Source organism: Pelodiscus sinensis, chromosome 6 (assembly GCF_049634645.1).
Source record: "Pelodiscus sinensis isolate JC-2024 chromosome 6, ASM4963464v1, whole genome shotgun sequence".
NCBI classification, from domain to species: Eukaryota; Metazoa; Chordata; order Testudines; family Trionychidae; genus Pelodiscus; species Pelodiscus sinensis.
This window is the reverse complement of record NC_134716.1, coordinates 78,834,148-78,846,308: the sequence shown is the minus strand read 5'-3', so window position 1 is coordinate 78,846,308 and position 12,161 is coordinate 78,834,148. Positions and strand designations below refer to the sequence as shown.

Sequence of the window (12,161 nt, the reverse complement as noted above, 5' to 3'; positions counted from 1 at the left end):
GGCCGATTCCAGGAAGCCCGGGGCAGGGGTTTCCTGTAGTCAGCCACGGGTCAGTTTCAGCAGCGGCTGACTTGGGGACGCCTGGGGCAGAGCAGCTGGGGTGCTGCTGGGTTGGTCCAGGAGCACCGCCGCTCCTCGGCGCTACTGGACCAACCCAGCAGCACCCAAGCTGCTCTGCCCCAGGCATCCTGATTCAGCCGCTGCTGAAACTGACCAGCAGTGGTTGAATCAGGATGCCTGGTGCAGAGCAGCTGAGGTGCTGCCGGGTTGGTCCAGTAGCGCCCGGAGCGGCACTACGGGACCAACCGGCAGCGCCCCAGCTGCTGTACCACAGGCGTCCGGAGCAAAGCCGTGGAGCACGGGGGCAGAGGGACAGCCCAGATGCACCGTGGCTGTCCTGCTGCCCTCGGGCTCTGCGGCTTTGCTCTGCTTTGCTCCCTGTCCCCCTGGTCTGCAAAATCATGCAGTATTTCTGCAATATCATGCCAGTCTAGATGCAGCTGATTATTTTAAACCTTTAAACCACAATACAGTATTGTGAATAGAAAGCAGATAAGCATTCAGTTCAATTACATTAAGCAAACCCAAGAAAAATGAGATAGGAATGTAGAAGAATTAACGAGGATATTCTCCTTGCTATTGATCTGTTTGAGACTTTTTGTTTTTGCCTGAGTAAGGATTGTTGGATACTCATTGGCCATAGGAGGGCAGGAATATGCCTGAGAGATCTGCTGCAGAAAGGCTACATTGGGGCCATAGGAACCTAGCTCTGAAAGTGGCCAGTATCAGATGCCTTGTAATGCTCCTCTGGCTGCCTGTAGGCCCTTACTAGCTGATCAATTTATTCTGAGTGTGCAGTGGACTCTCTGTATATAGATTAGTGGAGAAGGACATTTTGCTTATTTTTGATTAATATGTCTTTCTTTTTCCAAAGACATTAAATTTTCATGTTTGCTGCTCAGACTGTGGTGCACACCATGAAAATTTTTCTAATGTATATGTAGAGGGTGTACACTTTTTATAAAGGACAGAGAAATTATGCTTGATATTAACTTTAAAACACACTATTCAATAAAAAGCTACAGAATAGACCTAGTCAAACCAGTCCCATGTATTCTCTCCCCTGGGCTTTCTTGTTTGTTTTTAAAATCTTAGATAAATTGGATGCATATGTTAAAGTCTCCTATCACCCTCAAGCAATTAAGTTGCCAGTTAGTGCTTTAGCTGAGTCAACTTTGTTAAATGCAGAGTTGCAATTTACAGAAGTATTTCTTCTCTCTAGGGGTGTGTCTACATTGCACCCTTAGCTCAAAATAAGCTGCGCAATTTGAGCTACATAAATTGCCTAGCTTATTTTGAGATAATTTTGAAATAGCTTATTTTGTAATTTCGAAATAAACTGCTATTCTGAAACTTCCCTTAATCCTCATGGAATGAGGTTTACAGGGACGTTGGAATAGCGAGTCCATTATATTTTGAATTAACGGGCTTGTTTCAAAGACATGGAATAGCTATTTCGGGATACCAGAAGTATCCCAAAATAGCTCCACAGTTTAGATGTACCCTAATTGATATCCTGGGACTTTGACTTATGAGACTGTCAGTAGCAATTAGATGGGTTCAAAAGTTACACAAAACTGAGGTTGGGGAAAATCATAGTTTTCCTTATTTCCAGATTCTCAGAGTCCCTATGGGTATGTTTACACTAGTCCCCTAGTTCGAACTAGGGAGGCTAATGTAGGCATTCGAAGTTGCAAATCAAGCCCGGGATTTAAATATCCCGCACTTGATTTGCATCTTCCTGGCCAGTTGCCTTTTTTTTTTAAATTTACAAGTCCGGACTAACTGCCTGCGTATATACGCGGCAGGGACCCGGTAGTTCGAATTAAAGCCCCTAAATCAAACTACTTGTTAAACCTCATTCCAGGAGGAATAACAAGTTGTTCGAACTCGGGCTTTAATTCGAACTACCGGGTCCCTGCTGCGTGTAGACACGGGCAGTTGGTCCGGACTTGTAAATTTAAAAAATGGCGACCTACCGGGAAGATACAAATCAAGCGCGAGATATTTAAATCCTGGGCTTGATTTGCAACTTCGAATGCCTACATTAGCCTCCCTAGTTTGAACTAGGGGGCTAGTGTAGACATACCCTAAGGGCTTATCTTCACACTAAAAATATACTTGCTTTAACTATACTAATATAATTAAACTTGCACATCTCTAATGCATAGCCAAAAGAGTTTAATCAGTATAAAAACTGCATGTAAACCAAGACTAAGAAGGGCAATTAAAGTTTCAAAATAAGTACAACTTTCAGCCTTAAGCTTCCAGCCTTTAGTCATTAATGTACAAAATTTCAAAGCATCTTAAAATGTACAAAATTTCAAAAGCATCATTCATTTTCCTCTTAAGAAATATAAAACTAAGGGATCAAAAAGAAAGGAACACATGAGTAAAAGAAATGGGCCAAGAGAAAGAAATAGGAGAGAAAAACAAGGGACAGATGTGAGGACAGTACACAGAAAAGAAATCTATATACTCTTTAAGTTCATTTTGGGTGAATCTCCCACTCGTAGTGGGGCCCATTGCTAAGGACCCATGACTAGGAGAGACTTGCAGAGGGGTTTCTGGGTCTCCTCTGTGCTGCAGAAGCAGTCTCTGTTGGCTTCAAAAAGGACAGTTAAAATGATTGTTTGGATTCCAGTTATCACAGGCCAGTGGAAGGATCATGGGATCTTTGGGACCCTACAAGGAGAGGCTGAGGGATTTGGGCTTATTTAGTCTGCAGAAGAGAAGAGTGAGGAGAGATTTGATAGCAACCTTCAAATTGCTGGGAGAGAGGTTGTTCTCGTAGTGAGGGATGGCAGAACAAGGAGCAATGGTCTCAAGTTACAGTGGGGGAAGTCTAGGTTGAATAATAGGAAAAACTATTTCACGAGGAGGGTGGTGAAGCACTGGAATAGGTTACCTAGGGAGTGGTGGAATCTCCATCCCTAGATGTTTTTAAGTCCCGGCTTGACAAAGCCCTGGCTGGGATGATTTAGTTGGGATTGGTCCTGCTTTGGGCAGGGGGCTGGACTTGATGACCTCCTGGAGTGTCTTCCAGCCCTAGGATTCTATGATTCTATTATTCTATGATTCGCAGGGTACAATGCAGCTCTTTAGCCACTGAAGGCTGCATGTATGTGAATTATTGATTTGTTTATTTATTCATTTATATATTTTTACCCCGCCTCTCTATTTAAAATATTCAAGGTGGCTTCCAAAAAATTTTTTAAACACCATACAAATATATGTACAAATTTAAAATACGAGACCCCAGAGGTACATAAAAACTTTTAAAAACATATAGGCTGTGTCTACATTGGCATCCCTTTCTGGAAAAGGGATGCTAATGAGACACTTCGGAATTGCAAATCCGTGGGGGATTTAAATATCCCCCACGGCATTTGCATTTACATGGCTGCTGCTTTTTTCCGGCTCGGGGTTTTGCCGGAGAAAAGCGCCAGTGTAGATGTGATTTTCCGGAAAATAATCCCTTTTCTGGGAGATCCCTCATTCCTACTTGAAAGCGTCTTCACTGGCGCTTTTCTCTGGCAAAATCCCGAGCCAGAAAAAAGCGGCAGCCATGTAAATGCAAATGCCGCGGGGGATATTTAAATCCCCCGTGGATTTGCAATTCCGAAGTGTCTCATTAGCATCCCTTTTCCGGAAAGGGATGCCAATGTAGACACAGCCATAGAGAAGAGGAACACACACATACAGACTCAAATATTAATAAAAGCATGAGTAAAAAGGGTGGCTTTAACCTGACGCCGAAACAATGCTAACGTTGGCGCCATGCAAATATCTCAAGGAGGAGAATTCTGCAGCTTGGGAGCAAAAGCTGAGAAGGCCCTGTTCTGCGTAGATGTTAATCTCATCTCCACAAGTGGGGGAACATGAAGCAAAGCCTCCCCAGCTGTCCGTAATCCCCAGGCAGGTTCATATAGAAGAAGACGGTCCTTCAGATATCCTGGACCCAACCCATTTAAGGCTTTATAGGTCATAACTAAAACCTTAAATTGTTCCCGGAATCATACCGGAAGCCAGTGCAGCTGCCAAAGCACATGCATAATAATATGCTCCATATAACGAGTATTAGTTAAGACTCGAGCAGCCACATTCTGGACCAGCTGAAGTTTCCGAAGGCTCTTTAGAGGCAGCCCCACATGAAGTGCATTACATTAATCCAGTCTGGATGTAACAAAGCATGGATCACTGTGGCCAAGTCATGCTTGTTCAGGAAGGGTTGCAGCTGGAGGATCAAACAAAGCTGCCCAAAAGCATTCCTTATACTCTCCATTAGCTTCCCTGATTACTTAAGGTTAAATTTTGCCCTAATTTATTAAGACCATTGTTTCATTAAACGGGTCATCAAATGCAGGCAATTTACTAGAATTTTGCAAGGGATTTCTCCTGGTGAGCAGAGAGAAATGATGTGACCCTTGGATAGCAGTTGTCTGCTAGTTTGTTGTTACATGCTTACTTGCCAAGTGCCTGTTTGATGATGTTTTTAATGTGGTCTGTTTAGGGGTGTATGTGCTGAGCCTAATGGCTTGCTATGCAAAGGTGAGATATTACTAACGAGGTTCTGGCCTCTTTAGGATCCCTTGAGAAAGGAGTGTAGCTAACTCAGGGAAAATAGGGATTTGAAAAGGCCTGCTCATGTGCAATCAGGAGTTTTGCAAGTCAGTTTAGAGAGGGAGCATGTGACTCAGATACAACCACTAAATATTTTCTAATTTTTGGCCAGCAATCTCCACTTCACCCTCCCAAGAGAAGCCCCCCTCCTTCCACCCCTCTCCCCCAAGAACAAAAACAAATAAAAAAGCCCTGCAAGAACAAATATAATGCAGGGAGACATCCTCTTCCAGAATGTGGGCTATCCAGCTTACTGCACTGGATGCAGCATATATGATGCAGTATTTGGATGCAGTATTTGGTCCTGCTATGAGGACAGAGGACTGGACTCAATGACCTCTCGAGGTCCCTTCCGGTCCTAGTATTCTATGATTCTATGATTATCTGCCTTATGAGGAAGGCATGGGATCTTGAGACTAGAGTGGCTGAAGTGAAGATATTAAGGGAAGAAAGAAGTACAAAGAAGAGAGCAGAATGGTCTCACACCCAGTCTGACAGACTGTCTGCTGGTAAGGAGGATGAATGTCTTCTTGGAGAAGGAGAGCATCAAGCTGTAGCAGAAGGAAATGATCCCATAGTTGGGGCCCTCCTTCCAGATGATGCCATGGTATCCTCACCCATTAAGGATAGCTCTCAGGGGAAGCAAAGCCCAGTTATGAGGAAGAGACAGCTAATAATAATAATGGAGGATTTGATTATTAGAAGTATAGACAGTTGGGTTTGTGATGACTAAAGGAACGTCATGGTGAATTGCCTGCCAAGTGCAAAGGCTGTGGTGATCGCGATACCTACAGGTAGACTAATGAGAAGTTCTGGGAAGAAGGCAGAGGTTGTCGTTCAGCAGTTGCCAGTAACACAGGGAAAGGTAGAAAAGAAGTAATGGAGGCCAAATTTAGGCTTTTAAGTAAGAGAATGAACTCCAGAACCTTCATAGTTCAGTCTCTGAAATGTTTCCAGGTTCACATGTGGGGCCATTTAGACAAGCTGAACTGCAAGGTCTCAATGTATAGATGAGGCGCTGGTGTCTGAATCAGGGATCAAGGTTAACTAGGAACTGGGCTCCATCTAAATCAAAATGGAACCAGACTGCTGACACGTAAAATTAAAAAGGTTGTAGAGGACCTAAATTAAAGGCTCGGGGAAAGTCCAGCAGGTGCAGAGGAGCACACAGTTCAGAAAGATACGTCCCTTAAGGGAGGATTTATTAACGATAATGCTATCTCCTAATAAAGAGGAGAGGATAAGCTGATAAAGCACATCTAGGAATAAAAGAGGAACAGTCAAACAAAAAAAGACCCATTCACTTACATCATATGTGTAGCAGAAGTCAAAAAAGCAAACAAAATGTTGGGACTCATTAAGAAAAGGATAAATAATAAGTGAGAAAATATCATGCTGCTTCTATATAAATCCATAGTATTCCCATATCTTGAATCCTGAATGCTGATATGATCACTCTATCTCAAAAAAGAAAGATATATTGGAATTGGAAAAGATTCAGAAAAAGCCAACAAAAATTATTAGGCATAGGGAACCGTTTTCATATGTTGAAAAATTAGTACAATTGGGACTTTTCACTTTGGAAAAGAGACAACTAATCAAGAATATGATAAAAGTCTATAAAATCATGACTAGTTTGCATAAAGTAAATAAGGACACATTATGTACTCATAACACAAAAAATAAATTAGTAGGTAGCAGGTTTAACACAAACAAAAGGAAGTATTTTATCACACAATACACTGTCAACCTATGGAACTCCTTGCCAAAGGATGTTTTGAAGGCCCAGAAAAAAACAGCATTCAAAAAAGAACTAGAGAAATTCATGGAGGATAGGTCATCTGTGGTTATTTGCAGGATAGGCACAGATGTTGTCCCTAGCCTTTGTTTGCCTGAAGCTGGGAATGGGAGATAAGGGATGGATCACTTTAAGATTGCTTGCTCTGTTCATTCCCTCCAAAGCACCTACCATTGGCCATTGTCGGAAGACAGGATACTGAGCTAAGTGGACCTTTCATCTAACCCAGTAGGGCTATTCTTATGTTCTATGTTCTTGTAAGTGTCTGAATACAAATACTAGAAGTCTAAATACTAAAATAGGTGAACTTGAGTACCTGGATTTATATAATGATATTGATATAATAGGAATCACAGAAACTTAGCAAACATTATAATCAATGGGACGTAATAATATCAGAGAACAAAACACATAGGAAAGACAGAGTAGGTCATGTTGGTGGGGGATTGGTACCATATGTGAAAAAAGTATAGATCCAAATATAGTAGTCTTAAATTAATCACACTGCATCATAGAAACTCTATGAATAGAAATTCCATAATAAGAGTATAGCAGTAGAGCTATACACTGGCCGTTTGACCAGAAAGTGGTGGTGTCTGAAATGTTCAGGAGGATTAGAGAATCTACACAAACAGAAAATTCAATAATAATGGGGGATTTCAACAATCCTCATATTGACTGGGTTCATCACCACAGGACAAGATGATGAAGTCTTAGAGACTTCAGCTGTGCTGAAGAATGCTCCTGGCTCCTTTACTTAGTGGTGCTTTTTGCATGGAGCATTTTACCCCTGTGTTCCAGAGCCTGAATTGACTTCCAGCTCATGTCTAAATGTGGATCTTTTCATGTGTTGTGCAGCTCTAGGCAAAATCCTAAATAGAGCCTCTGGGCACTACCAGGGTACAAATAATAATTTACAAAATAATAATTAATTGTAAAAACATCAGGTGTGGAGCATAACCTGTGACAGAGTGTCAGGGACCCCTAACCCTGTACCCCTGTCGGCAGCAAGATGTGACTCCACCAGACAGTAAAATAGAGAGAATTTATTGCTTCTCAGAGATACAGCATGGCCCGGGTTCGATGTGGACATAGGAGTAAGGGGGCTGGTAGCCTTAGACCCCTTGAGGCAGGGGTACACAGGCCCCTGAGCCCCCAGTACTCGACTTAGTCTGTTCTCATAGACTCATAGACTCATAGACTTTAAGGTCAAAAGGGACCATTATGATCATCTAGTCTGACCCCCTGAACAGTGCAGGCCACAAAATCTCACCCACCCCTCCCAGAATAATCCTCTCACCTATATCTCAGATATTGAAGCCTTCAAATACGTTGAAGACCCCAAGATGCAGAGAATCCTCTAGCTGTGATCTGTACCCCATGCTACAGAGGAAGGCAAAAAACCTCCAGGGCCTCTGTCAATCTACCCTGGAGGAAAATTCCTTCCCGACCCCAGATATGGCGATCAGCTAAACCCTGAGCATGTGGGCGAGACTCATCAGCCAGACACCCAGAAAGTTCTCTATAGTAACTCCTATCATCCCTCCGTTGACCTATTTCCCACTGATAATGAATGGTCAATTAGTTACCAAGATCATGTTATCTCATCAAACCATCCCCTTCATAAACCCATCTAGTTTAATCTTGAAACCAGATAGATCTTTTGCCCCCACTACTTCCCTTGGAAGGCCGTTCCAGAACTTCACTCCTCTAATGGTTAGAAACCTTCGTCTAATCTCAAGTCTAAACTTCCTACTAGCCAGCTTATATCCATTTGTTCTTGTGTCCACATTGGTATTAAACTTAAATAATTCCTCTCCCTCCCTGGTATTTATCCCTCTAATATATTTTAAAAGTGCAATCATGTCCCCCCTCAGCCTTCTTTTGGTTAAAGTAAACAAGCCAAGCTCCTTGAGTCTCCTTTCATAAGACAGGTTTTCCATTCCTCGGATCCTCCTAGTGGCCCTTCTTTGTACCTGTTCCAGTTTGAATTCATCCTTCTTAAACATGGGAGACCAGAACTGCACACAGTATTCCAAATAGGGTCTCACCAATGCCTCGTATAACGGCACTAACACCTCCTTATCCCTACTGGAAATACCTCACCTAATACATCCCAAGATCGTATTAGCCTTTTTCATGGCCATGTCACAATGGCGGCTCATAGTCATTCTATAATCAACCAGAACTCCGAGGACCTTCTCCTCCTCCGTTACTTCCAACAGATGTGTCCCCAGCTTATAACTAAAATTCTTGTTATTAATCCCTAAATGCATAACCTTACACTTCTCACTATTAAATTTCATCCTATGGCTATCACTCCAATTTACAAGATCATCCAGATCTTCCTGTATGATATCCCGATCCTTTTCTGAATTGGCAGTAGCTCCCAACTTTGTGTCATCTGCAAATTTTATTAGGACACTTCCACTTTTGGTGCCAAGATCAGCAATAAAAAGATTAAATAAAATTGGCCCCAACTGATTCTCTTCATGTTTGCTCAGCCAAGACTTCCCCGTCCCATCCCCAGGCCACTCACTCTGCCCAGGTAGCCACTCTCCTTCCTTTGTTTAAAATCCTTCCCCAGCCACGTGAAAATTTGCAAGGCCATTGTCTACATGCCTGTCCACAGGGACCACCCCTTGCTGGGCAGTGCTTACAGACACAGGCCAGTAGGAGTCACCCACAGCCCAACACAGCAACTAGTGAATGCCCAACCAGCATGGACCCAGGACCACAAGAGTGTAAAGCCCTCCAGCTATGTCACATCACCAGTGATGCCCTTTCCACTTTGCAACCTGGCTGTGTCTAGACTGGCCAGTTTTTCCGGAAAATCAGCCGCTTTTCTGGAAAAACTTGCCAGCTGTCTACACTGGCCGCTTGAATTTCCGCAAAAGCACTGACTTCTTACTGTAAGAAATCAGTGCTTCTTGCGGAAATACTATTGTGCTCCCGTTCAGGAAAAAGTCCCTTTTGCGCAAAGGGCCAGTGTAGACAGCTCAGATTTGTTTTCCGCAAAAAAGCCCCGATCGCGAAAATGGCGATTGGGGCTTTTTTGCGGAAAAGCGCATCTAGATTGGCATGGACGCTTTTCCACAAAAAGTGCTTTTGCGGAAAAAGCATCTGTGCCAATCTAGATGCTCTGTTTTGAAAATTCTTTTAACGGAAAACTTTTCCGTTAAAAGCATTTCCGGAAAATCATGCCAATCTAGACGCAGCCCTTGTGTATCTAGGGAAGCCCCCATCAATGCTTGTACTCTATACCATGCAGTGCAGTTTTTTCTTTCACCCACAGAAATTGGTCCAATAAAAAATAGTATCTCACCCACCTGTGCTCTATACTGGCAGTTCACAAAGATGATGTGCAAAGCTAAATAAAGTCCATTGATGTTGTGTATATCCGCAAGTGAGGTTAGGGCATTTTTAGTAAAGGATGCTCAACTGTGAAATTTACTCTCCCACTTGGTCTTAGAGAGCTTGAATCAACTGACCTTCAGGGATCTCAGTAAAGCTGGACTGTAATAATTACTCAGGCTTATTCTGAGGAGGTTGAGTTGAAAGGGAAAAACCTCAGATTTTGGAGGCGGGGGGGGGGGGGCAGGGGAGGGAGATCAGGGAGCATGGTCTAGCAGCTGTTTTGCCAGCTTTTAACTATTCTGCTATACCCTTATGTAAATCACATTGATTGCATGCAGAGAGACTGACAATAAGTGAATTGTACAGCTTGAAAACTTAACCCAAAGTAGTAGGTGAATAAGCAATTTTAGGAGGTGAAATTTAGGTAGAGCTGTCTTTGAATTGGTTTAAATGTTTGTTTCCAGATTATCTTTCCCTCAATAAATAAATAAATAAATAAAATAAATAAATCCAGTGCTATGAAGCAATAAAGTTATAGGATAATAAAGGAAGACCTAGACATAAAATTGACATTTGGAAATGAATGCTCACTCTCTCACAGTACCATTATGTCTTCAATTTGATTTGACCTTCATAACATGAATTTCTTTATAGTGAAACCAGTTCTCAGCGAATCCCATTTGACCTTGAAGATATGAGGGCCTGGTCCTAACAAGTGCAGAACACTTGTAACTCCCAATGCCTTTCCAGGGAATTGTGAGTGCTCTGTATTCTTATGGTACCACACCTTAATCTGATCATTTACTTTTATAAGGAAGCTCAAATAGCATATTTTAAAGAAAAAGGCATCAAACTTTCTTCTCTCTCTTTCTCTCTCTCCTCTCTCCCTCTCACAGACACAGCAGTAAATCACATTTCTTAATACAAAAATGCATATGTTAGAGTGATTATTTCAGCCTATGCTAGAAAACATAAAAATGAGGAAAAGCAAATCTCTGCCTGTCCTTATTGCTTAAATGTCCTGGCTTTCCTCATAAAGGATGACCCTCAACAACTGAAGCTGGGACTGAAAAAAAAAACAGCTGCATTGTGCTGCAGACTCAAATCCTGATACAGCTCTAAGCTTTAGGATTCAAATGAACCCAACAGGATTATGCAGAGAGGCAGTATAACTCTTTATATGAATTAGAGCTATGTGGAAGGACATATTTCCTTTGGGGTAAGCTACTTTTTCTGATGTCTGTGTTTCCCTATTCAGATTTAATTTCATTTTCGTTCTAAGTAATAATCAGCCATTATCACACTTCTGTGATATGAAGATTTGCTATGAGCCAGCCTTAAATCATATTTATACCACAATAAAGTAAAGGTATTTAAATCTGCTGCAGTTGCTTTTACTTTAGGCTTCATTTCTTTTTTTTTTTTAAATATACTGGCTTTTACTCACAAATTATTGCAATTATTGACTTACTGCTATTAAAAGTAAGAAATGCAACTTTCATTTTCCAAATTTCTTAGAGTATAATAATTCAACAGAACAGCAGAAAAAGGGCTCAATATTAACAGTGTAAAAATTGTCAGTGCAGCAGGACTGAAAATTAAGGGACATTAAGCACAGCATTATATGTCTGAAGAATATGAATGTATTGGTAATTTCTGTTGCATATATCAGTATTTCCTTACCTTGGATGTGAATAATTCTGTCACGCTCCAGAGTGTAGTTGCCAGTATGTTCAGCCCAGCAGATAGAAATCAGCACCAGAAAAAGTAGATTCTTCATTTTTATAGCCGAAAGAATCTTCTTCACTGTGAGAGCATCATATACAAAAAGGCTTGTGAATTTTAGAAATCTTTACAGTGTTGCACTGCAAAACTTGTTACAGGCTGCTCATGGTATAGCGGTCTATAAAATATTTAACCCTCTCTGCTGAAAAGTTACAGTAGCTAGTATTTTTAGGCATGAAGACAGAAGCTTTTCTCATTAGAGTTACCTGTATCTTATTAAATGAAATTAGAAATTAAATAATTTTAACTCTATTCAGAAATGCAAATATGAACATATACACTTACAAATAAACATGCACAAAATAAACAACTTGGAAGACCTAAGGTAATCAATGACTGTGCTTATAAAAATGTTTTAGTGTACTTTTGGTTTTCCAAAACAACTCCATGTAATCTACATCATATGCTGTATAATACAAACAAACAAAAATTAATCCTTAGCAAGTAAATAGTATTTTCATGGCTTTTGGTATTTTAGTCCAGGCTGCAAGTTAGCTTAGCAAACTGGGTGCTAAGTTTATTTGATTCTAACAGAAAA

At 41.3% G+C, this 12,161-nt stretch overlaps 1 protein-coding gene across 4 annotated transcripts in view; it reads right to left on the bottom strand.

Annotated features, from left to right (window-relative positions):
- The window catches only part of HAPLN1 (hyaluronan and proteoglycan link protein 1), an 89,351-nt gene that overhangs the window by 39,556 nt on the left and 37,634 nt on the right, over positions 1 to 12,161 (bottom strand). For all 4 annotated transcript variants that reach the window (XM_006124342.4, XM_006124341.4, XM_006124340.4 and 1 more), the window contains exon 2: positions 11,522 to 11,644. In XM_006124342.4, coding sequence (XP_006124404.1) covers positions 11,522 to 11,618 — 97 coding nt within the window. In that variant the 5' untranslated portion in view covers positions 11,619 to 11,644. The remainder of the gene's footprint in view (positions 1 to 11,521; positions 11,645 to 12,161) is intronic.